A 22,922-nucleotide genomic window follows, 5' to 3' on the forward strand; every position below is an offset into this window, starting at 1 on the left:
GTGCAAATCCCCCCCAGCCTCTGTTTTCACCCTAAAGGATGATGTCCCTATCAAATACGTAAAAGGCTTCTGTTCTTTTATTTCAAACAAACATAATCAAAATGGCTCCCTGCTTTCTATCCTCTTTGGTGTATTAAATACTCTCTGGTTTAGTGGCTTTAACACCGTGGTTGTCCAATTACTGTGATTACATCCCCTTTGCTTCAAACTAAGGTCAAACGCCTTCTCTTTAAAATGGCCGCCGACACATAATATTTCCAAAGGGAGATGATTTTCTGCTAAGTATATGTGGAGCGAAGGGATTTATGACATGGTAGAACTTTCCTACGCCATTAAAGATGATAATTGTATCTTGTGTGTGTGAGTGAAGATCATAGGCCAAGAAATTCCGGGAATATTGTTCGGATATTGGGTACTGACCCCTTGTTCAACGCAACCCCTTCTCCCCTTCTTTCTTGTATATGGGGGTAATCTAGTGAACGTGTGACTGTAGGAGACGACCTTAGAAAGGCCGGAATTGAAGCGTTGCCTTGTACATGAGATTCTACGATTTTTATTGCTGGCCAATTTGTTAAAAGATGAGGTATGTTAGAATGACCACATACTCATAAAGACCGTTCCCCCTCTACCCAACCCCCAACCACCATTCTGTCCTGCAGTTTACTGTCTACCGACTCAACCCTCGCTATGTTATATGGGCCGTGTCTGTTCACGGTCAGAGTCCAACAGGGATAAGATGAGATCATGGCCATTCAGCGTAAAAGTACCTGTGTCTCAGAGTCGTAAATTCTTAGTTAATTTACCTATAGACCGTTGGACTGCTCATGAAGTGTCTTCCTGCTGTGTTCAGTTAATTTGCAGGGTGAATAGGCTTGACTTGGAGTCATCGTTGACTTTGTGACAAGGTGCTGTTTGCACATTATTTGACAAGGGAGACACAATGTTCATATTGACACTCACCTTTGGATGACCTTTCTTGAGTGTGTGTTTACCTGTTAGTCTTTGTACTATGATCTTAACTTTTATCTCATGTATTGTGTGTTTGAAAGCCCCACACATTCACTAACATAACTGTCAATAGCGGATATATAAGTAGTAGTAGTAGTAGTAGTAGTAGTAGTAGTAGTAGTAGCAGTAGTAGTGACTTTCAACGTGGCACTGTCATAAGATGCCACCTTTCCAACAAGCCAGTTCGTCAAATTTCTGCCCTGCTAGAGCTGCCCCGGTCAACTGTAAGTGCTGTTATTGTGAAGTGGAAATGTCTAGGAGCAACAACAGCTCAGCCGCGAAGTGGTAGGCCACACAAGCTCACAGAATGGGAGCTCAGAGTGTTGTCCTCGATTGCAACCCTCACTACCGAGTTCCAAACTACCTCTGGAAGCAACGTCAGTACAATACCTGTTCATCGGGAACTTCATGAAATGGGTTTCCATGGCCGAGCAGCCACACACAAGCCTAAGATCACCATGTGCAATGCTGGTGTAAAGCTCACTGCCATTGGACTCTGGAGCAGTGGAAACGTGTTCTCTGGAGTGTTGAATGACGCTTCACCATCTGGCAGTCCGACGGATGAATCTGGGTTTGGTGGATGCCAGGAGAACACTACCTTCCCGAATGCATAGTGCCAACTGTAAAGTTTGGTGGAGGAGTAATAATTGTCTGGGGCTGTTTATCATGGTTCGGGCTAGGCCCTTTAGTTCCAGTGAAGGGCAGTCTTAATGCTACAGCATACAATGACATTCTAGACAATTCTGTGCTTCCAACTTTGTGGCAACAGTTTGGGGAAGGCCCTTTCCTGTTTCAGCATGACAATGCCCCCATGCACAAAGAAATGGTTTGTCGAGATTGGTGTGGGAGAACTTGACTGGCTTGCATAGAGCCCTGACCTTAACCCCATCAAACACCTTTGGGATAAATTGGAACGCTGACTGCGAGCCAGGCCTAATCGCCAAACATCAGTTCCCAACCTCACTAATGCTCCTGTGGCTGTATGGAAGCAAGTCCCCGCAGCAATGTTCCAACATCTAGTGGAAAGCCTTCCCAGAAGAGTGGAGGCTGTTATAGCAGCAAAGGGGGGACAAACTCCATATTAATGCCCATGATTCTGGAATGAGATGTTCATGCAGTGTATTATGTTATTACCATACTATATTGTAGAGGGACAGAAAGAGGGGTAAGTATAGAGAAGGACCAAATGAAAGACAGAACTCAGAAAGACGGCAACCTCACCTATATCACAACTATCACAAATGTTACAGAAAAAAGACAGAGTCAACAAGATAGGGGGTGAGAGGAAAAACGTGTGGAATAAGGAAGTGGAAAGTGAGAAAGTGAGGGCCACTAGTCTGACTCGCGCTCCATCCTTCTTCCATTCTTCTAAGCCGGTGACGGGAGTTTGAGCTCAGCCAGAATCAATTTCTCCGACCTCGAGTTCATTTCATCAATCAGCACACACACCACACGGGCTGACTTGGACCAGTTCCAGGCCCCATACTCATATCCACCCCTTCTTTCCCCCTTCATTGGTATAAATGGCCGCAGCACGATACATTGGCCCTGTTCTAATCCTTCTAGATTGCATCATTCCTTCATCCCTTATTTGGAATTATCACTGGTCTGATATTGATCTGGATTGGTGAAAGCTATGTATTGGAACCTGTGCTTTAGCCTAGTACAATTAGATCAGTAACTACTCAAGGAAGGGAGAGGGGGATTAAGGACGGATGTAATTCACAAGTATTGGAATGGGGCCTTTTTCTTGCCCAGTCAACTGCTTGTCACAACCATAGATAGTATTTGGGGGCGGAGGCTAGCTAGTTGATGATTAGCCTTTCCAGACCAGCCAAGAACCAGGAAGTGTTGGTTTCCCTGGGTGGCTTGGATCTTTCAAGAGAGCAGAGGAAACTGGGGGGTGGGGGGGGGCAGAAACCTAACAGTGGTTGAAAGTTTGGAGCTCTATGAGCCGAACCAGTGCCTTTGACAGATGGAGAAGCAGTCTGGCTGCAGTAAGGCATCCACACTCCTCTACTCCACTACACTGAGTGTGTTGTGCTGCTTGGGTGCATATCTCTCTCTCTCCTCTCCATCACTCCCCTCCACTCTCCCCTTTGGGAATTAGAGGCTCTCGTGAAAAGGGTGTGGGAGTTTGTGTGTGTCATCCCCAGGGATATACCGTCGATCTCATTTGTCTCTGAAGGCTGCTGGCTAGACGGGTAAACTCACTGCTAAATGTAATTGCTCCAACTTAGTGCCTTCAGAAAGTATTCAGACCCTTTTACTTTTTCCACATTTTGTTGTTTATTACAGTTTGTAATAAATATTTATTAAATGTATATTTTGTGTCACTGATCTAGACACAATACTCCATAATGTCGGTGGAATTTAGTTTGTAGAACATTTATGAAATTAATAAAAAATTAAAAGCTTAAATATTTTGAGTCTAGTATTCAACCCCTAAATAAATTCAGGAGTAAAAACGAGCTTAACAAATTGCATTTTAAGTTGCATGGATTCATTCCGTGTTCTATAATAGTGGTTAACATGATTTATACATTTTTTTTTTAAAGAATAATGGGAAAATATTGTACAATCCAGGTGTGCAAAGCTCTTAGACATACCCAAAAAGACTCAGCTGTAATTGCCATCAAAGCTGCTTCTACAAAGTACTGACTCTGGGGTGTGAATACTTATGTAAATGAGATTTTTCTATATATCATTTTCAATACATTTGCAAGATTTCTTAGACCTTGTGATCACTTTGTCATTATAGGGTATTGTCTGTTTATGGTTGGGGGGGGGGGGGGGGAGAATCATATTTAATCAATTTTTGAATTCAGGGTGTAACACAACAAAATGTGAAATAAGTCAAGGGGTAAGAATACTTTCTGAAGGCACTGTATATATTTATTCCCCAGCATCATTAAACTTGCTTGCCACACTCTTCATAAAATGTTATACACTGTTGATGTTGAATACTCATGATTTCTATGATACCCGCCCAAGTAATCCAGATTTACATTCGTAATTGATTAATTCTCTATTATGTCCACAGATAAGCATCATAACCCCATATTAAGCAGCTAAGCCCTGTCAAAATGTGACTTCCTGATTCAAAATTGGGGTCTTTATACTTGCATCCGCACACTAATCAATGCCCTATCATTTCTGAGTATCCCTATCCAAAATACGACTTTATGTCGCATTGACTTGCAAGTGCTTCCCTATTATGTGCCATACCCAAAGCCTGCCACTAATTCTGTGGCTTAACACAAAATGATGAGTGTATCATTTTGTTGATGGATCCAGCATGTAATCTCTGGAAGGACAAATTGCATACTCGATAGACTTCATAACATCCTAAAATATGTCCACTTGTGGTTGGTTGCCTGTACTCCAAGCTTTCTACTGTCTTTCTTCGATGTGATTTTCATTCATCACTTGGATTTCGTTTACTGTATGTCCTGTAACTGAATCTGTCCGCGCTACATTTTGTGGATGGTCCAACACTTAATTCTGCATATCCACCCATCTAACCCACAGCCACTGATGATTCATTCTTTCAATATTTAAACCAGACCTGGCAAAGGGGGAAATATGCCAGCGCCGCAGAGAAAGAGCTCCTTAATTGAGAGCGAATCAACCTCGCCGTCTCCGTTGATGTCAAAAGGTGCGATTGGCTGGAGATAATGAATAATTACATCAAAGTTGGGTGCCTGCCTGCCTTAAAAAAAAAACGTAAAAATGACAGCATCTGTGCGCTGAGGAGTGTGGAAAAGCCAGCTGGTGCTATTTGATGTTCCCTTCATCGCGGCCCGCTACGGAGTTGAATACGATCACCACTCTTGCTCTTGTCTGTTCCAGAGATACTCTAGTCTAGCTGCCACTCAGTCCAAAACTGAGACACTTGGAGGCTGATTACTCTTGTGTGTGGATAATAATGTCTGTAATGTTTATAGTATTACTTCATTGTAATCAGTTGAATTCTGCAGGGCACCTCCCATGTGCTGTTATCGAATTGCATTGCCTGAGGTTTCGTCCCCCAGGTGCTCTGATATCATCTCGAAAACTCCTATGCTCTTTCATAGTCCATTGATCAAAAACGGAACCTGCTGTAGCCGCGGGGATCACACCAAGGTATTGCCTGCCACATGCGGCATTGGAGGAGATTCTTCTCCCCCCTCTTAAAGGGCTTACTGTTTCTCCCTCAGATTCTCGCCGGCGTGCCATTACGATCAAGTGCGGCTTCCGTCTTTGCAAACGAGGACTAGTAAATTGGCCTTTGAAGTTGTGGGATATCAGAAGAGGCTGTGAAGATTTCTTTAAAAATCGTATTTTTCCCCACTCTTTTCGGTGCTTTTTGAAAACCACTGTTCAATAGTCCTTGTCAATGTTTGGATTATTAGGTTTTGAGATGAAAGAGCAACTGTGAATGCTGTGCGAACACCTATTCATGGATGGCATTTTATCAGTTATGATTATGCATTTTTCTTCTGTCGCGTCAGAGGGATAGAATGGTTCAGCTTGACCAATTAATATTCTATTCAAATGTCTTGCCATCGGCATTTCTACATCTTTAATTGCTTTAAATTGTTCATCTTCTCCGGAGAATGCTCTCTTTTCTTTCTCCCTGGCTTATTGGTTTCTGACTGTTAATTTATTGTGGGATTAGGGAAAACATAATTGAGGTTAAACAATATTAATAGACAATAGTGTTCCTCAGAGAGTGGTCGTCCTGACGAGCCGACAACAAAACAACCTGTACGCTATTGGCTGCCTGTACTGAATAATAAATTAGGATTATTTCACCGTATTCTGTTTCATTGTAATTGTATGCATGTGATACTGTAGCATGGAGCAATATGGGGATTATTGGGTATGAATACATTCATGGAACATTCATGGAAATGCATCAGCCACAGCCTGGCTTTCACCTGTTCTATTATTTAGATAATGTCATTGTTTCTCTTGGAAATATGAGAATTACCATTGGCTGTTTGTCTACGCATTCACCTTAGCGCAATGTTGCTATGAGCTATTTGAGATGATTTTCTCGAAAATCTCTGGTAATATCTAACATCTCCCAAGATCCTGCAAACGTCTGTGACTAACCTTCCGTAATATTTCTTCCTCTGAAAAGTCCTGGTATAACTTAATTGACATCCCTGATAACCTGTTAACTACCCCCCCTTTTTTTTAAATGGTCCATTATTAATATCATTGGTGATAGTACAGTCTAAAGTGCTTCCATAACCCGTACTGTTCCCTTCCCTTGCTACCTCCATACTGATGTTCTGGTTGGTTAGCCCCCTCCACTATCTTCATGTCGCTAACTCTCCATGTTGTCTGGTGCAGGCCATGGTGGAGACCGTGAACAACCTGCTTCAGCCCCAGGCCCAGTCGGCGTGGAGGGACCTGAGCACCAGGGAGCAGCTGAGAGCAGCCACCATGCTGCTGGATACGGTGGAGCAGGGGGCCTTCATCCTGGCCGACAACCTGCTCAAGACGGACATCGTGCAGGAGAACACAAACAACATCCGTGAGTACAGACGTAAAGCTATACACACACCCACTAACACGACACCAACATGAAATTAGATCTTAACACACGCACATACATCCACACAGCGATAGAACTGATTGGTGTGGTAAAAAAAGAAATCTTCAGACACTTATATGTTCACTGGTGAAGACAAGATGATCTGTCAACCTGCCAAAACATGATTACTAGGATGTGTAAGAAATACAATTGACTGAATGTTTTGCAAACGTTTTCATAGACATCATAGGACAGTGTGATCGCAAATGTTGTCTCATCTGTTGATACCTAATATACTTCTGGAATATATACTTCTGGAATATACAACGTTGGTCCTGTATGACTTGGTTTACTTATTTTCTAACTTTTTTAAATTTAACTTTTACTTAACTAGGCAAGTCAGTTAAGAACAAGTTCTTATTTACAATGACGGCCTACCCCAGGGGCTGGGATTCCAAATAAAAATATAGGACAAAACACATCACGACAAGAGACAAAACAACACTACATAAACAGACCTAAGACAACAATATAGCGTGGCAGCAACACATGACAACACAGCATGGTAGTAACACAACATGGTAGCAGCACAAAACATGGTACAAACATTATTGGGCACAGACAACAGCACAAAGGAAAGAAGGTAGAAACAACAATACATCACGTGAAGAAGCAGCCACAACTGTCAGTAAGAGTGTCCATGATTGAGTCTTTGAATTAATCGGGAATAGCAAAGCGTATTTAGTAAAGCAAGATGGAGCATGGCCCTTGCAACGCCATGATTGTGGGTTTGATTCCCGCTGGGGCCACCCATACGAAAATGTATTTATGCACGCACTTTCGACAAAAGTGTCTGCTTAATGTCATGTATTATATTATAATATTACAAGATATACAAAAAGAGCTTTTTGATTATTTTAAAGGATAAAAGATTAGACAATTGTTCGAGGCAAAGCGAGCAGGAAAGTGTGTAGTCTGAAAGAACAGTGGCTGTTGCCTAATCACATCTGATTAAACAGATTACTACATTTTCAGCCTCGCCTCCAATTGCCATTAATATTAGCATTAGCCATCCTAATGTGATTATTCTGGTCGTCCAAGGGGAACCAGTTGGGACAAACTAAATTCCTGTATCGTCGCGCTGCGTCTCGGTAAAGAGAGGGTAAGCGAGAGGGCTTTGCTATTCCCGATATAGTGCATTTCTTTTGACCAGAGCCTTATGGGCCCTCTTCAAATGTAGTGCACCACACAAGTCTTAGTGATCATTGTTTGAGCTTAGTTTAATGAGGGGCCCGATTCTAAGTGACTGTGTTCAAGTTAATTCAGAACCTGAATGTGATCCTACAGATAATAGGATATACTGTAGAACGACTTATCCACTGATTGTTCCATACGCCTAATGGAGGCAAGATGGATATTGATGTAGTACTCTTTAACTACTCTATATTGCTATTGTGTAGCTACTTAGATAACCAAATGGCATGATGCATCAGTTTTAAGCCATTGCCAACATGTGTTCAATCAATTTTATTCATGGAGTGCCTTTGTTACAACTATGAAACAGAAAGCATATGTGTTGGAACACGGTAAAAGTTTATTTTTATAATGACAAAATAAACAAAACGCGAGTCAAATTATGAATACAGCTGTAGCCTAAACATCATTATTAGCGCCAAGTGGCCTTGATACATAGTGAGACTCTGCAAAAAAACGACTATAATTGCATTATAATGAATGTAAGGGCTCTATTTTCAGCTCGCATTAAGGCGGCACTAGTGTCAAACACGTGTTAGTTTGACATTTTCCAGCCCCTAATGCCAGGTTTGACAAAGGTTCAACAAACTACCTGTCTTATATCAGCTCAGATGGGCAGGTTTAAATATTTGAGGTGTGTCCTTAAATAGATGATCCAAAGTGCTAATTTCAGGCAGCAGTGAAATTTAGACCAACCAAAACCTGGTTTTAGCTGTAACGTAGTGGGTTATGGCATGAATTTTGACAGCAGAAATGCGCACTGCCCATTTGGGCATGGAACAAGAGTAAACTAATGTGCTTTTGGTGCCTGTATACTTTGTATTTAGAAACATAAAAAACAAATGTTTTGTTGTATTTTATTTAAAACCAAGCATATCCTCCCCTCCTCTCAATACAATTGCGAAGTAGTCAAGACTGTCGATAAAGGGTTTGGCTCCTGAGACAGCGTGGAAATACATCTTAATCGCCAAAGCTTTATTAAAAGATCCAGTTCGAGAGGAGTAAAACAGAGATCTTTGCATCTATGCATTGTGGGCAGGCCCACATTATTTTAGCCATGCAGGTCCCGTTTTGGACGTGCGTAAAACCTCCTCCATGATGTAGGCTAAGTGCCCATCATGAAAGGCGAGATGAGAACCTCCTGAATACCAGTGAACCTCGTGTTTACCTGTAAGAATTGCTTGCTTTCTGTTTCATATGTTAAAAACCCAATCCCTCCCTTTGGCCTACTTTAAGAAAGGCTGGTTCAACAGCAATGCATGTCTTTTTTTTATCCTGGTGATTTTATGATATCATTACATTTGACATATTATTATTATTTCATTTTTTTAAACTGATTGCTTGTTTTTCCGTTACATTTTATTACAACTGAACTTATTAGAATGATACACCTTCCTGGTTTTATGGTGACAACGCGCTTGCAATGCAACTTCTGGAGATGTGTGAATGCAGTCTGTAAGATGGTTCCGTTTATGTTCATTAAACATAGGCCTATTTGGGAGCAGTATAACAGTGAGTGGACGTTCTCCCTTTCTATTTATATTGGATCTTTGTCCGGCTACTGTGAAACGTTTGGATGTGCGTTAAACCCTCCATAGTCTGCGTCGTTTCAATAGTATATGCACACGGAGAGAAATGGTATCTAAGTGTGGCATAGCCTATTTAAAACAAGTTGTTCATTGTACTTATTTGTTCTCGTTTTAGGCCTTATGCATAATTTATTTCATCTTGTTTATTGACAATTTTTGGCCTGTTCATGCTCAGCCGTAATGCAATTTACAGTAGGCCTAGCCCCTATATCATTGTGAATGCTATTGAAGCCATGTAATTATTTGTGGACGGCAAATGGTTTCAAGTGAAGGTATTTAGCAAAGATGGGTCTACACTTTGTTATATCGTTTCTGGAAGCCATTTAACGAACTGTAACGGACTAACATTGGAATTAGAGTTGATTCCAAGGCAGTCCTGGACATGAAAGACCGTAAATACACAACTTGAAGCGACCACATATTTAGCCATGGAGCATGTTCTGATTGGCCAGTGAGGGGCCAAGCCTCGACACACCCACAATTTGTTTTAGTCATCAAACCCAGCCATTTCGTGCCAACGCCAGCAAGTTCGTCGAATAGTGAAAATAGCAAAAAAAATATTTCAGACACACCGCTGAACCAGTAGAGCTACCACCTGCGCTTAGATTTATCTTTGCATTAGGTTTGTTAAAATAGAGCCCTAGGTGTCGATATGACAGAAGTAAAAAATGGGCAGTTATTGTCAGCTCGTGGTGGGTTTCATTTAGCTGTTATCCCTTGTCCTAACAGTTGACACAATTTTCGTTGCTTTCACTTGCTTGACACACTTTGACATACCTTTTGTTTGGTTGTAGTGCGTAATATTTTCCGCTTCGCTCTTCATTGGGTCCACTTCCTCTTGTCATTCCTCAGCGCTGTTGAGGAGTACAACTGCTGTTCAGGTGTCTTATTTTGCAGAGGGAGGGAGCTCCAGTCTCACTTTGTTCATGCAGGCTCGAGTGTTGGAGAATGTGGTGATGAGGCTTGTGGAACCTTACGTTGGCAAGGGGAGCAATGTCTCCATGGACTAGTTCTGCACTTCACTGTCATTGGCCAAAATAAAACAAGTCTGGCCAAGGAGTGGCAAACGGGGAAAACCATTCAAAAAATGACATGCCCTCCTTAAACTGGTTATATCTCCAGTTCTGTTTGTGATAATACGATTCTAACACCGACAGTGTGTTATATAGACTTATTTAGGAAAAGTCAAGGATGAAGGGGGGCATGTCTTAAAGAAATGTCAGTAAGAAATTAAGTGGTTCTAGTGTTGATTTAAAAAAAAAAATACTTAATTTAATTGTGCTGTTCTCTAGAATATTTGATTGTTGTCTTTCAATTAAGTATAGCTATATCAAGTGTCTCATCTCTGGTTCTACTCATTAGTTGCGTACCAAACTGCACCCTATTCCCTATATAGTGCACTAGTTACGACCAGAACCTTATGGGCCCTGTTCAAAAGTAGTGCACAAAATTCGGAATGGGATGCCATTTGGGACTCATACCATAGTTCAGGTTACTTCTTGCTATTGATCCTGGGTGCTCTAATAACGACCAATGGGCTCTTGAGGATTCCAAACGAGATCAAATGTCAACCACTAAACATTCCCAGACTCTTAGGGGGCAAGTTCATCCCAGTTGGGAATAGATGACCTCTCTGTTGGTGGTCACCTGTAAATGTACCCAATTATCTTAAATTACCCTATTTATATCTGTACGAATTCCTTAACTTGAGTTAATCCCGGTTCTATGCATCCTGGTCAAGGCCTGAGGGTCTTTTGGGGATTGATATATACTAATAGCAGTTGAGTGAAAGTGGAATGTTGATACTCTCCTCCCACGATAAGCCCTTAGCTGTGTGTTTTTGTGAGAAATGTTCTTCCCTGTGCCCCTGGGGGATGAAACGGGAAGATCTGTTGGATGACACAAACATTTTGAACAACTGGCTACATCAGTTGTTGAATTGTGGACTTAACAAATCATCAGTTCACATTTAAAACGGTTGCTGAAAACAGTTGTAAGGAACGGGGAAGGGGAAGGAGGCGAGTAAATTAAACATGTTTGCGAGCTGAAGAAACGGCCAGCGTGTATTGAGCATTAAGGAAAGATGATATATCTCCCTTAGCTTAAAGGGATTTGGGATTTTTTTAGTCTCCTGCTACCATGGCAACCTAAAAATATAGGTCTGCCAAGTCGAAAGAAGCAGCCAGCATTGGGGAATTAAAAAAATTGGAATTTATTGTCTCTGGCACTCAATTTATCAGGATATTAAGGTATCTTAGCCCCGTTTGATAGGAAACAAAACAATCCCCTCACGGCGAACTACCTCCCCACCCCCTCGGCAGATGTGTTTTTATATCCTTCATGGAGGTTGTCAGGTTAATCATGCACAGTGACATGTTTACTAGGCCTTGCTCTGCCTAGTTTGCCAGCCAATAAGGTTTGTTTGTCACCCGCTGTCCCAGGTGCCCACCCCTCCAAGTAAATTAGTATTGAGAGACCCACAACATAGCAGTGAGTCCACTGCTTTGATGTTTGCTCTTTTAAAGGCAATTAATGTAGAATGTATAGTGCCTTCAGAAGGTATTCACACCCCTTGACTTTTTCCACACTTTGTTGTGTTACAGCCTCAATTTAAAATAGAAATGAACAAAAATATATACGCAACATGTGAAGTGTTGGTGCCATGTTTCATGAGCTGAAATAAAAGATCCCAGAAATGTTCCATACACACAGAAAGCTTATTTCTCTCAAATGTTGTGCACAAATGGGTTTACATCCCTGTTAGTGAGCATTTCTCCTTGCCAAGATAATCCATCCACCTGACAGGTGTGGCATATCAAGAAGCTGATTAAATAGCATGATAATTACACAGGTGCACCTTGTGCTGGGGACAATAAAAGGCCACTCTAAAAGGTGCAGTTTTGTCACACAACACAATGCCTCAAATTTTAACAGGAGAGTGCAATTGGCATGCTGACTGTAGGAATGTCCACCAGAATGTAATGTTTATTTCTCTACCAAAAGCAGCCTCCAACGTCATTTAAAGAATGTGGCAGTACGTCCAACCGGCCTCACAAACGCAGACCATGTGTATGGCGTTGAGTGAGCGAGCGGTTTGCTGATGTCAATGTTATGAACGGAGTGCCCCATGGTGGCGTTGGGGTTATGGTATTGGCAGGCATAAGCCAAGGACAACAAGCACAATTGCATTTTATCATTGACAATTTGAATGCACAGAGATGCCGTGACGAGATCCTGAGGCTCATTATCGAGCCATTCATCCGCCTCAATCACCTCATGTTTTAGCATGATAACACACAGCCTCATGTCAAAAGGATCTGTACACAATTCCTGGAAGCTGTACATTTCCCAGTTCTTCCATGGCCTGCATACTCACTAGATAAATGTTACCCATTGAGCACGTTTGGGAGGCTCTGGATCGAAGTGTACGACAGCATGTTCCAGTTAACGCCAATATCCAGCAACTTCGTACAGCCATTGAAGAGGAGTGGGACAACATTCCACAGGTCACAATCAACAGCCTGATCAACTCTGCAAAGGAGATGTCGCGCTGCATGAGGCAAATGGTGGCCACACCAGATACTGTCAGGTTTTCTGATCCACACCCTCACTTTTTTTTAAAGATATCTGTAAACCAACAGATGCATATCTGTATTCCCAGTCATGTGAAATCCATAGATTAGGGCCTAAGGAATGTATTTCAATTGCCTGATTTCATTATATGAGCTGTAACTCAGTACAATCTTTGAAATTGTTGCATTTTACATTTATATTTTAGTTTAGTATAGTATTGAGATTTTGTGTCACTGGCCTACACAATAACCCATAGTGTCAAAAGTGGAATTATGTTTTTAGACATTTTTAGGAGGATGGATCAACAACATTGTAGTTACCCAACAATAGTAACCTAATTGACAGAGTGAAAAGGAATCCTGTACATAATAAAACCTATTCCAAAACATGCATCCTGTTTGAAATAAGCCATTAATGTAAAACTCCAAGAATGTGGCTACAACATTAACTTAATGTCCTGAATACAAAGTTATGTTTGGGGCAAATCCAACAACACATCACTGAGTACCACTGTTCATATTATCAAGCATGGTGGTGTCTGCATCATGTTATGGGTATGCTTGTCATCGGCAAGGAATAGGGAGCGGTTTTTTTTTGTATAAAAAGAAACAGAAGGGAGCTAAGCACAGGAAAATCCTAAAGGGAAACCTGGTTGTCTGCTTTCCAAAAGACACTGGGAGACAAACTTTCAGCAGGACAATAACCTAAAACACAAGGCCGAATAAACACTGGAGTTGCTTCCCAAGACGACATTGAATGTTCCTGAGTGGCCTCGTTACAACTTTGACTTAAATCTATGGCAGGACTTGAAAATGGCTGTCTAGCAATGATCAACAACCAACTTGACAGAGCTTGAAGAATTTAAAAAATGATAATGTGCAAATATTGTACAATACAGGTTTGCAAAGCTCTAAGAGACATACCCAGAAAGACTCACGGCTGCTTATATAAATGAGATTTCTGTATTTCATTTAAAATACAATTCCAAAAATGTATAAAAAACATGTTTTCACTTTGTCATTATGGGGTATTGTGTGTCGATGGGTGAGAAAAAAGTATATTTAATCAATTTTGATTTCAGGGTACAACAAAATGTGGAATAAGGGGTATGAATACCTTTTGAAGGCATTGAATGTATTATTTTCTACTCCACTCCTTTGTGTGAAAAATATACATTTTAATGTACTCACAAGCATTACAAAATCCAGGAGATGTTTCCTGTTTTCTTACTCTGGTTACTGGTAATACGTACACCTCACTAAACGAGCTCCCAATGACATTGTTAGTGTGTGTGTCTGTGTGTGCGCCTATGGATGGCGTTGGTGGTGTGTGCATGTGAAGGCCTGCATACACAGTATGTTAAGCTTCTGTACACCTTTTGTGTGTTTGCGTGTGTGCATCACTCCCTCTCATCGTTAATCTTATGAGCAGATTTCTGCCGATTAGCATATTATTTAAATCAGCTTTGAACGCTACCCCGTGCACAACAGAATCTATTGCGGCTGTGTCCCATGCCTAAAGCCAGTCTGAATCCTTTTTGTCATCGCTCATCCACCAGGATGAAAAACATTCCAACTGACTCAGTTAGCCCTGGAGTTTTGAGATTGTTACAGTAGGTATCGCTGCCATTGTATCTTTCCAGTTGAATAGGAATACGTCTCGTCATCTCCAAAGGAATCCCACGTACCATGGTTTAGCAGTTGCAAGGGTGGCACGGAATGTTAATATTAATGTTCTTTTTAAAAGTGAAAGCATGGCATGAGAACAACTTATTTTTTTTAGGGTAGCCACAATAAGAGGATTATGCCTTTCCTCTGTAGTTGTTTTGTGTGTTTGAGATAACCTTGGCCTTCAAGCCAGAAGTTAAAAGACGTTTGAGACCTTTGATGGCATCTCTCCCATCTCTGTCCAGGCCTGTGTTCAAACAGTATTGGTTTTCCTTCAAATACTTATAGCGTTCGATTGGACCTGCCTGAAGTGACAGGTGGGCAGGGTTTGCACTTTTGGGAATATTCCATTGGTACCATTGTGCCCGACAAGTTCAAGTGCAGTATTTAAAGGCCCAATGTAGCCATTTTTATACCAATATCAAATCATTTCTGAGTAACAATTAAGTACCTTACAAAAAAGATTTTTAAAAAGGACAAAAATAGCTTTTTAGCAAAAAAATATTTCAAGCAAGAATTTCGGGAGGGGAAAACTAGCTGGTATTGGCAGAGAGGTTTGGAACTCTTTTTCTTTTTTATTGGGCTAGTAGCTCTATACACTCGTGCTCGTATACGATTTCCAGTTTTTAAGTATCCATTTTTGAAGATGATTGATGAGAAAAGTATCATCCAACCTATAGGGTAACTGTCTTGAAATATGTAGACAGACGGATTAAAAGTAAATTTACATTGAAATACTTCTGACAGCCAACTTTCTAACTCCGCCTATAACTTTTGGACATTCCCAGAAGGCATTGATTGAGTCATTGTTAGTTTTACACTTAAGACATGACTCTTCCATTGGGCTGTAGAATTTGTGAGTTTTGTCTATGTAATACAGTACATTCTATGGATTAGTTTATACTGGATTAAGTGTAAATACCTTTTTAAAGAATGTCTTCAGTGGGGTAATGGGTATTATAAATACAAGTTTGTTATTAAGGCATATATAAGTTTGCATGTTCCAGAAGGCATTTAGATATATATTTTTAAGACATTCAAATGCCTCTCCTGTGAAGTAGTGATGTGCGACATATGCCTATCTTCCTGAACCGGGTTACATTTGTCTAAATAGGGACACTACTTTGTCCCAAAATGTTAAATAGAATTCTATGGGAAAACCGTCCATTCCTGTTGTTTTTCTCCACGCGATTGTTTAAGTGTCTAATATTTCTTCTCGGGTGATCTGTTTTTAGTGATTTATTTATTTTTGTCTGCTGATAGTTGCTTCAGTGTTGTTGAGTCTAAGGATCACCTTTTAAAATTAATTCCGCTTTGACGTCACACTATCAAGCCAAACACCCGTTAGTCCAAACGTGCGCTTCACTTTCCCGTATCATAAGACTATTGTGATATACAGTGACTATTGACTATACAGTGTCAACGTTTATGATCACTAGGCTTGATGTACAGTTACAAGATGACATGGCATCATAACCTGGGTTGTTCTGAACAAAAGGAGCCTATGTTTGTCTATTGCAGTGGTTCCCAAACTTTTTATAGTCCCGTACCCCTTCTAACATTCAACCTCCAGCTGCGTAGCACCAGGGTCAGCGCACTCTCAAATGTTGTTTTTTGTCATTATTGTAAGCCTGCCACACACCCACTATACAATACATTTATTAAACATGAGAATGAGTGTAAGTTTTTGTCACAACCCGGCTCGTGGGAAGTGACAAAGAGCTCTTATTGGACCAGGGCACAAATACAAATAAAAAATGTTGCTCTTTATTTAGCCATCTTACATATAAAATCTTATTTGTTCATCAAAAATTGTGAATAACTCACAGCAGGTTAATGAGAAGGGTGTGCTTGAAAGGATGCACATAACTCTGCAATGTTGGGTTGTATTGGAGAGAGTCTGTCTTAAATAATTTTCCACACACAGTCTGTGCCTGTATTTAGTTTTCATGCTAGTGAGGGCCGAGAATCCACTCTCACATAGGTACGTGGTTGCAAAGGGCATCAGTGTCTTAACAGCACCTATCCAGACATCTGGCAGTGGCTTCTGATTTAAATTACATTTTCACAGAACTGTTTGTTGCGATTTCGATGAGGCTCTCTTGTTCAGATATCGGTAAGTGGACTGGAGGCAGGGCATTAAAGGGATAACGAATCCAGTTGTTTGTGTTGTCCATTTCGGGAAAGTACCGGCGTAATTGCGCACCCAGATCACTCAGGTGCTTCTCTATATCACATTTGACATTGTCCATAAGCTTGCGTTCATTTGCGCACAAAATAAATTATACAATGATTGAAAGACCTGTGTGTTGTCCTTGTTAATGCAGACAGAAAGGAGCTCCAATTTCTTAATCATAGCTTAAATTTTGTCTCGCACATTGAATATAGTTGCGGAGAGTCCCTGTAATCCTAGATTCAGATCATTCAGGCGAGAAAAAACATCACCCAGACAGGCCAATCTTGTGAGAAACTCGTCATCATGGAAGCGGTCAGACAAGTGTTCAGTTAAAAAAACTAAATTCAAAAAAATGTCAGTACTTTGCCTCTTGATAACCAGCGCACTATGTCTCCCTGTCATGGATTTTACGCCATCAGTACAGATACCAGCACATCTTGATCACCAAAGTCCATTTGATGTCACAAAGCTGTCCAGTACTTAAAAAATATCCTCTCCTGATGTCCTGGTTTCAAGTGGTTTGCAGAAGAGGATGTCTTCCTTAATTGACCCCCCATAAATGTAACGGACATATACCAGGAGCTGTGCCCGGCCCGTGTCTGTTGACTCATCCAGCTGTAACGCATATAATTCACTTGCTTGTATGCAAAGCGGTAATTCTTTCAAAACATCTCCTGTCATGTCACTGATGCATTGTGCAACAGTGTTGTTTGATGAGGTCATTGTCTATATCGTTTTTTTGGCCTTTCCCCCAGCATTGTCCCAGCCATATCCATGGCAGCAGAAATAATTAAATCCTCCACAATAGTATGGGGCTTGCCTGTCCTAGCCACTCGATAGCTCACCATATAAGACGCTTCTAACACCTTCTTATTAATGGTATCTGTTGCTTTTATAAATTTCTTACTATTCGAAAGTCATCTTTATTCTCACTCCAAAAACTTCTTTGTCTTATGTTGCAAATTATTATGTTTCGTTTCTAAATGTCTGTGCGAGAGTGAAGGTTTCCGGCGAGAGAGTAACGGTTAATGTGATTGGATTTTAATTATTTGACTAGGCTACCTGTATTTAACATTGTGTTGTTCTGAACCCAAGATGGTTTATTTTTATTTTTGGCAGTGAAACGAGGCTACTCAGACGAGAAAAAAACCTCACCCAAATGTATTGCCCTGTTAGAAAATATAAATGTACTGTTTGAAAATGTGAAACCTTTTTTACAAAATAAATGTTTATTTGTCGTACCCCCGACGGCATTGTGCGTACCCCTGGTTATGATCTGTTTCTCTGAATTGCCTTGTGAAAGCCTCACATTGAAAGATCTTATTTTGTTACTTAGCTAGCCATGTCGGCAAAAGAACACGCTTTCAAATGATGCCAACCTGAACAGATTGTGATTCAAATTGACCTTTTTTGGATTGCGTAAACAACAACAGTAATTGTGTAAAGACGGGGATGCAGGGCTGTGTTCCAAAGAAAACAACTACAAGTGTGCTTGTTCTAGTACCTCAACGGCACAGCTAGGAGAGTTCAAAGTAGCACGTTATAGTTGAAGACTCTTCTTTGAGTCATAAACATGCATTGAAATGATGTATGAACTGTGCACACTGGAGAGGTCTGTTGCCACTTGGAGACACCAGTTAGACCTCTCATTCAAACCCTTGTATTTTTTTGTCTTATGTTGCACCTTCCCCAAATTTTCCAGGAATATTCTTATCATATCACTGAATGTATCCAGAGTATTTTAAGATTTCGTTATCAACAAATGTGTGCGAAAAGTACAGTAAATGGAAAATGCACATAAAATCAACAGTGTTATGTTTGGATTGTCTCAATTATACATTTTTTTACCTTTATTTAACTAGGCAAGCCAGTTAAGAACAAATACTTATTTTACAATGATGGCCTACCCCAGCCAAACCCGGATGATGCTGGGTCAATTGTGCGCCGCCCTATGGGACTCTCGATCATGGCCGGTTTTGATACAGCCCGGAATCGAACCAGGGTCTTTAGTGACGCCTCTTGCACTGAGATGCAGTGCCTTAGACCGCTGCGCCACTCGGGAGCCAAATTATACCAAATCGCACCAGCATAAGGGGTAAATAATTAATTTATCACCTGGTGATGTGCATTAGGCAAGGTGAAACTCCCGTCCATACAAACAAGCTGATTAGATGGTCCTTTGTAGATTGTATTTTCAACCAGCAACTATCAGGAAATAACACTGATCAAATGTTTTTCAACCAGCAACTATCAGGAAATAACACTGATCAAATGTTTTACAGTGTTCGTTTCATCAGCTGTTGTACAATATGATTCAAAACACAGGACAAACATAATTTTCACTGCACTGGGCCTTTAAAAGAATAGAGGTGAGGTACTGTTGTTTTGATCGGTTTCTGGCAGTGTCTTGACTTGTATTCTCAAACTAAATTCAAGCACGATATTGCTGATAAAAAGATTCTTTGTCAATCTCCTATCAATGCTTCCTGTTCCGCTGCTATACGATGCCGCATTCTTTGAACCACAAATTATGATCTTGCCTCAGACACAGCTGTTGAGCCGGTGCGCCAAAACCTGGCTGTCTTCACCATCCGTCTCTATCCTGTCTACCCATTGCTTTCCACTCAGCTCACCCTGAAAAATGATAGCTTCCTTGAAGTGTGGGCCAAAGCGTTCGACGGCTTCAACCATTCTTCAACCGTACAAAGCGAGGAAGTGTGCAACAAGGCTCCCTGGATTACACCTGAACTCCTCCTCGCTCGATGAAGGAAGTGTTGTGAGACGTGTGTAACTCAGCCTTGATCAGAGGCTTCAGCGAGACGCTAGTCTTCAAAGCTTTCCAAAATCCAAAGATGATGTACTTCATTCAACACACCCAGGGACCGCTGGTGGGGTGGTTGTCGGGGGGGGGGGGGGGGGGGTTCTAATTACTTTGTTGCTGCTACCCGCTTGTCTGCTTTCTCTCTGAACTTAAACAGCAGTGCTATGATGCACACAGTCAGAGCAGAACTGAGGTTCATATTACAATGTAAAGCTATTGTTCAATGCTAACATGTTTTGGTAGGTTGACAGACCGTAGTGATGGGTGCATGGATTTTGACTCATAATGATCATGTTATCCCAGATGGCATTCTCTTGCATCAACTGTCAACACTTGCACCCCTCATAATAAGGTTATTTAAATGGTCATTTTCTTCTCATTTCCCTCTGTCCAGAGCTGGAGGTGGCCAGGATGAGTACGGAAGGGAATCTGCCCGACCTGAAATTCCCACAGAGCGGCCAAGGCAACTCCATCACCCTGTCGGCGAGCACTTTGAAACAACATGGGAGAAATGGTAAATGGCTTTGCCTTAAATAAATGTTTACTGTACATCAAGGGTCTCCAACTCCAGTCCTGAACAGCTTTTAGGTGTGCAGGCTTTTGTTCCGTCACTTGGTGCTGGGCTGAAACGAAAGCCTGCATACTCTGTAGCTTATATAATTGTACATATAGCCCTCCGCCCCCACAAAGCATGCAACATGAAACATTTTACATAAAGTACTCCATTACCAGTTTAAGAATAACACATTCTTTAGACCTTGCCAATGCATTTATATTCAAATTAATATTATATTCTAAAATATGTGACAATAATGTGGACTTGCCTGACTAAATAAATGTCGCTTTTTCTGTGGCCTATGTTGCCAACACAGTCACAAAAACCTGGTTCCTTTTGTAATGGAAGGATTTGTTGAAGCCATCATTAGATGTTGTCATCCTCATATTAGCCGCGCGTGTTTTTACCGCAACAGAGCAGTGCAACACCCTACAACTGAAACAAACGAATGTGGCCACATCACTTACAAAGCTCACAAAATGTAATCACTAATAATTATAAGGGAGCAAGATAACTTAGAATTTGGCTACAATAATTAAACCAAATTGAGGAAATGTCAGATTTTCAAGGTAGACCTATCCCAGTACCTCAATTTCTGAGCTTCAAGTTCAAGTAGGCTACTTCAAGCCTCTTGTATAGTTATAAAATTGCAGGTGTAAGATGGAAACCACAATGCATTTATGATCTTTCATTACCAGATCATATTGTGGAGAACCCCCTAGGCTTTGTGATTATATCCAGAATAATTCATAGGAATAGCATTGGGTGTTGCGCAGTAGACAAGACAAAGACGAGACAAAATTATCACTGTGACTAAAATCTGACTACTAAGTGGACTGAACAAATTTTTTGAGAGAGATTGAGAGCGTTTCAGTGATAAACACAATTAATATGTAACCGACTGGCTCAAATCGGTCTTATGTAGAAACATTTTATTTGTATTTTATTTTTTACATTGGATAAAAGTAGAGACTAAGAGCTACAAAATGGTGTATCATACACTACAGTTGAGGAACAATGGGAAGTAATTTTGCTTTGAAAGTTGATAAACTTGTAAACTCACTTATGAGAAAATGGCCTTTGAATTATTGGTACACCTACTGGAGAGCCCTTCTTTGTCTACACCCATTCAGCATCGTTCACACCCTCTTAAGCTTTAGCCCCACCCATCTTTTTAAGGTTTGATCCGAGCGTTCTGTACTAACAGCAGCAGTCAAGCACTCAAGCTAACTTGCTAGCTACTTCCAGACACAAATGAGAGAACAGCTCACTGAACATTACTCGCCCTAGCAGATCTGATTAGGCTGTTATGTTATCCAGAGGTTTAGTAACGGCAACTGTGCTGTCAGATTATCAGTTCGTAAATTCAGAGTGTTTCGCTCTCGGAGTGTTCACAGCACACTGGACGCTCTTGCCGATGAGTAGGGTTGATCCAAACGTTCTGACCTCACAACGGCACTTAAGCACCCAAGCCAACTGCGTAACATTGGCTAGCTTGAGAGAACACCCCACTCATAATGAGAGAACACCCCACTCTGACCATTTTACTCGCCCTAGCAGAGCTGGTTAGGCTGTTTTCATGTTATCCAGAGCATTGGTGACTGTAACTGTGCTGCTGGCAACAATTTAATTAAGCTTTTTGCTGATGTTTACTGACACCAGCCATATTCAACGGGTGTTGAGCGTTCGTAAATTCAGCATTTATTCTGCACTCTGGCATACTCAGATTCGTTTTTTAAGACATGTACCTAGCTAGGTAAACAATGAACCATAATCCCAACTCATGATATCACTACCCTGCATGAATCTGCAGGTAGCTAACCAACCAGGTTTAATGTAAGCTAGCTTACATTAGGCTATAACTAGCCAAGCAGATGGTTCTGAGATACGAATAATAAGATCATACACGTAACGTTAGCTAGCGAGCCAGCCAGCTAGCGTTAGCTAGCTAGCTAACAGTACACTTTAACTTGAAATGAAATCACTTTCTGTCAAAATTGTGTAATATCTGAAATTTAGCTAGCTAGACTGTCTTACCCATATACACCATGGATGGACGCGTCTCCTGTCGGATGCCATGGTTGCCCTTAGTTTGAAGATGTAATCCGGAGACCGGTGTTTTCTCCATGTCCTTTGCTATCATACTCAAATTCCACTGATTTGAAAACTCGGTCCTCCAGAAAGTGGAGAGCATACACGTAACGTTAGCTAGCGAGCCAACCAGCTAACGTTAGCTAGCTAAAAGTACACTTTAACTTGACATTAGGCTTATGCAGTTTTACTACGCAATACATTTAAAAAATAGCCTCGTTAGACAGGATTACCTAGAAATACTGACCAGCTCAAATAGACAGAAGCGTGCTATATGGCAGACCAATCCAAACTCATCTCTTGGCATGTCCAGCCCACTCATTATCTCAGCCAATCGTGGCTAGTGGGAAGGTTGCTGACTTTTTCTTTGGCTTAACCAACTAGGCTCGTAATTTTTAATTTTATTAGTATTTACAGATGGCACATACGTTTGTTATTAAGGCACATGAAAGTTCACATATTCTTGAAGGCATTTCTGTCAAAAAACGCATTTCAATAAAAAAAAAAAGTTTACGCTCAAAAGAGCTCTCCTGTGAAGTAGTGACCCGCGACATACGCCTAGTTTCCTGAAACGGGTCACATATTAGCAGCACAGATGCACAGCACAGTTCTGTACAGCAGTGGGAAGGACAAGATGAGTGTCCTTCCCACTGCTCCACT

General features: G+C 41.0%; 1 protein-coding gene across 12 annotated transcripts in view; it reads left to right on the forward strand.

Moving 5' to 3' along the window:
- Positions 1–22,922, forward strand: part of LOC106577626 (adhesion G protein-coupled receptor L3) — a 360,961-nt gene that overhangs the window by 267,263 nt on the left and 70,776 nt on the right. For all 12 annotated transcript variants that reach the window (XM_082965148.1, XM_082965150.1, XM_082965143.1 and 9 more), the window contains 2 exons: positions 6,352–6,535; positions 20,010–20,129. In XM_082965148.1, the coding sequence (XP_082821274.1) occupies positions 6,352–6,535; positions 20,010–20,129 (304 nt within the window). The remainder of the gene's footprint in view (positions 1–6,351; positions 6,536–20,009; positions 20,130–22,922) is intronic.

This window comes from Salmo salar, chromosome 18 (assembly GCF_965601325.2).
Source record: "Salmo salar chromosome 18, fSalSal1, whole genome shotgun sequence".
Lineage (NCBI taxonomy): Eukaryota > Metazoa > Chordata > Actinopteri > Salmoniformes > Salmonidae > Salmo > Salmo salar.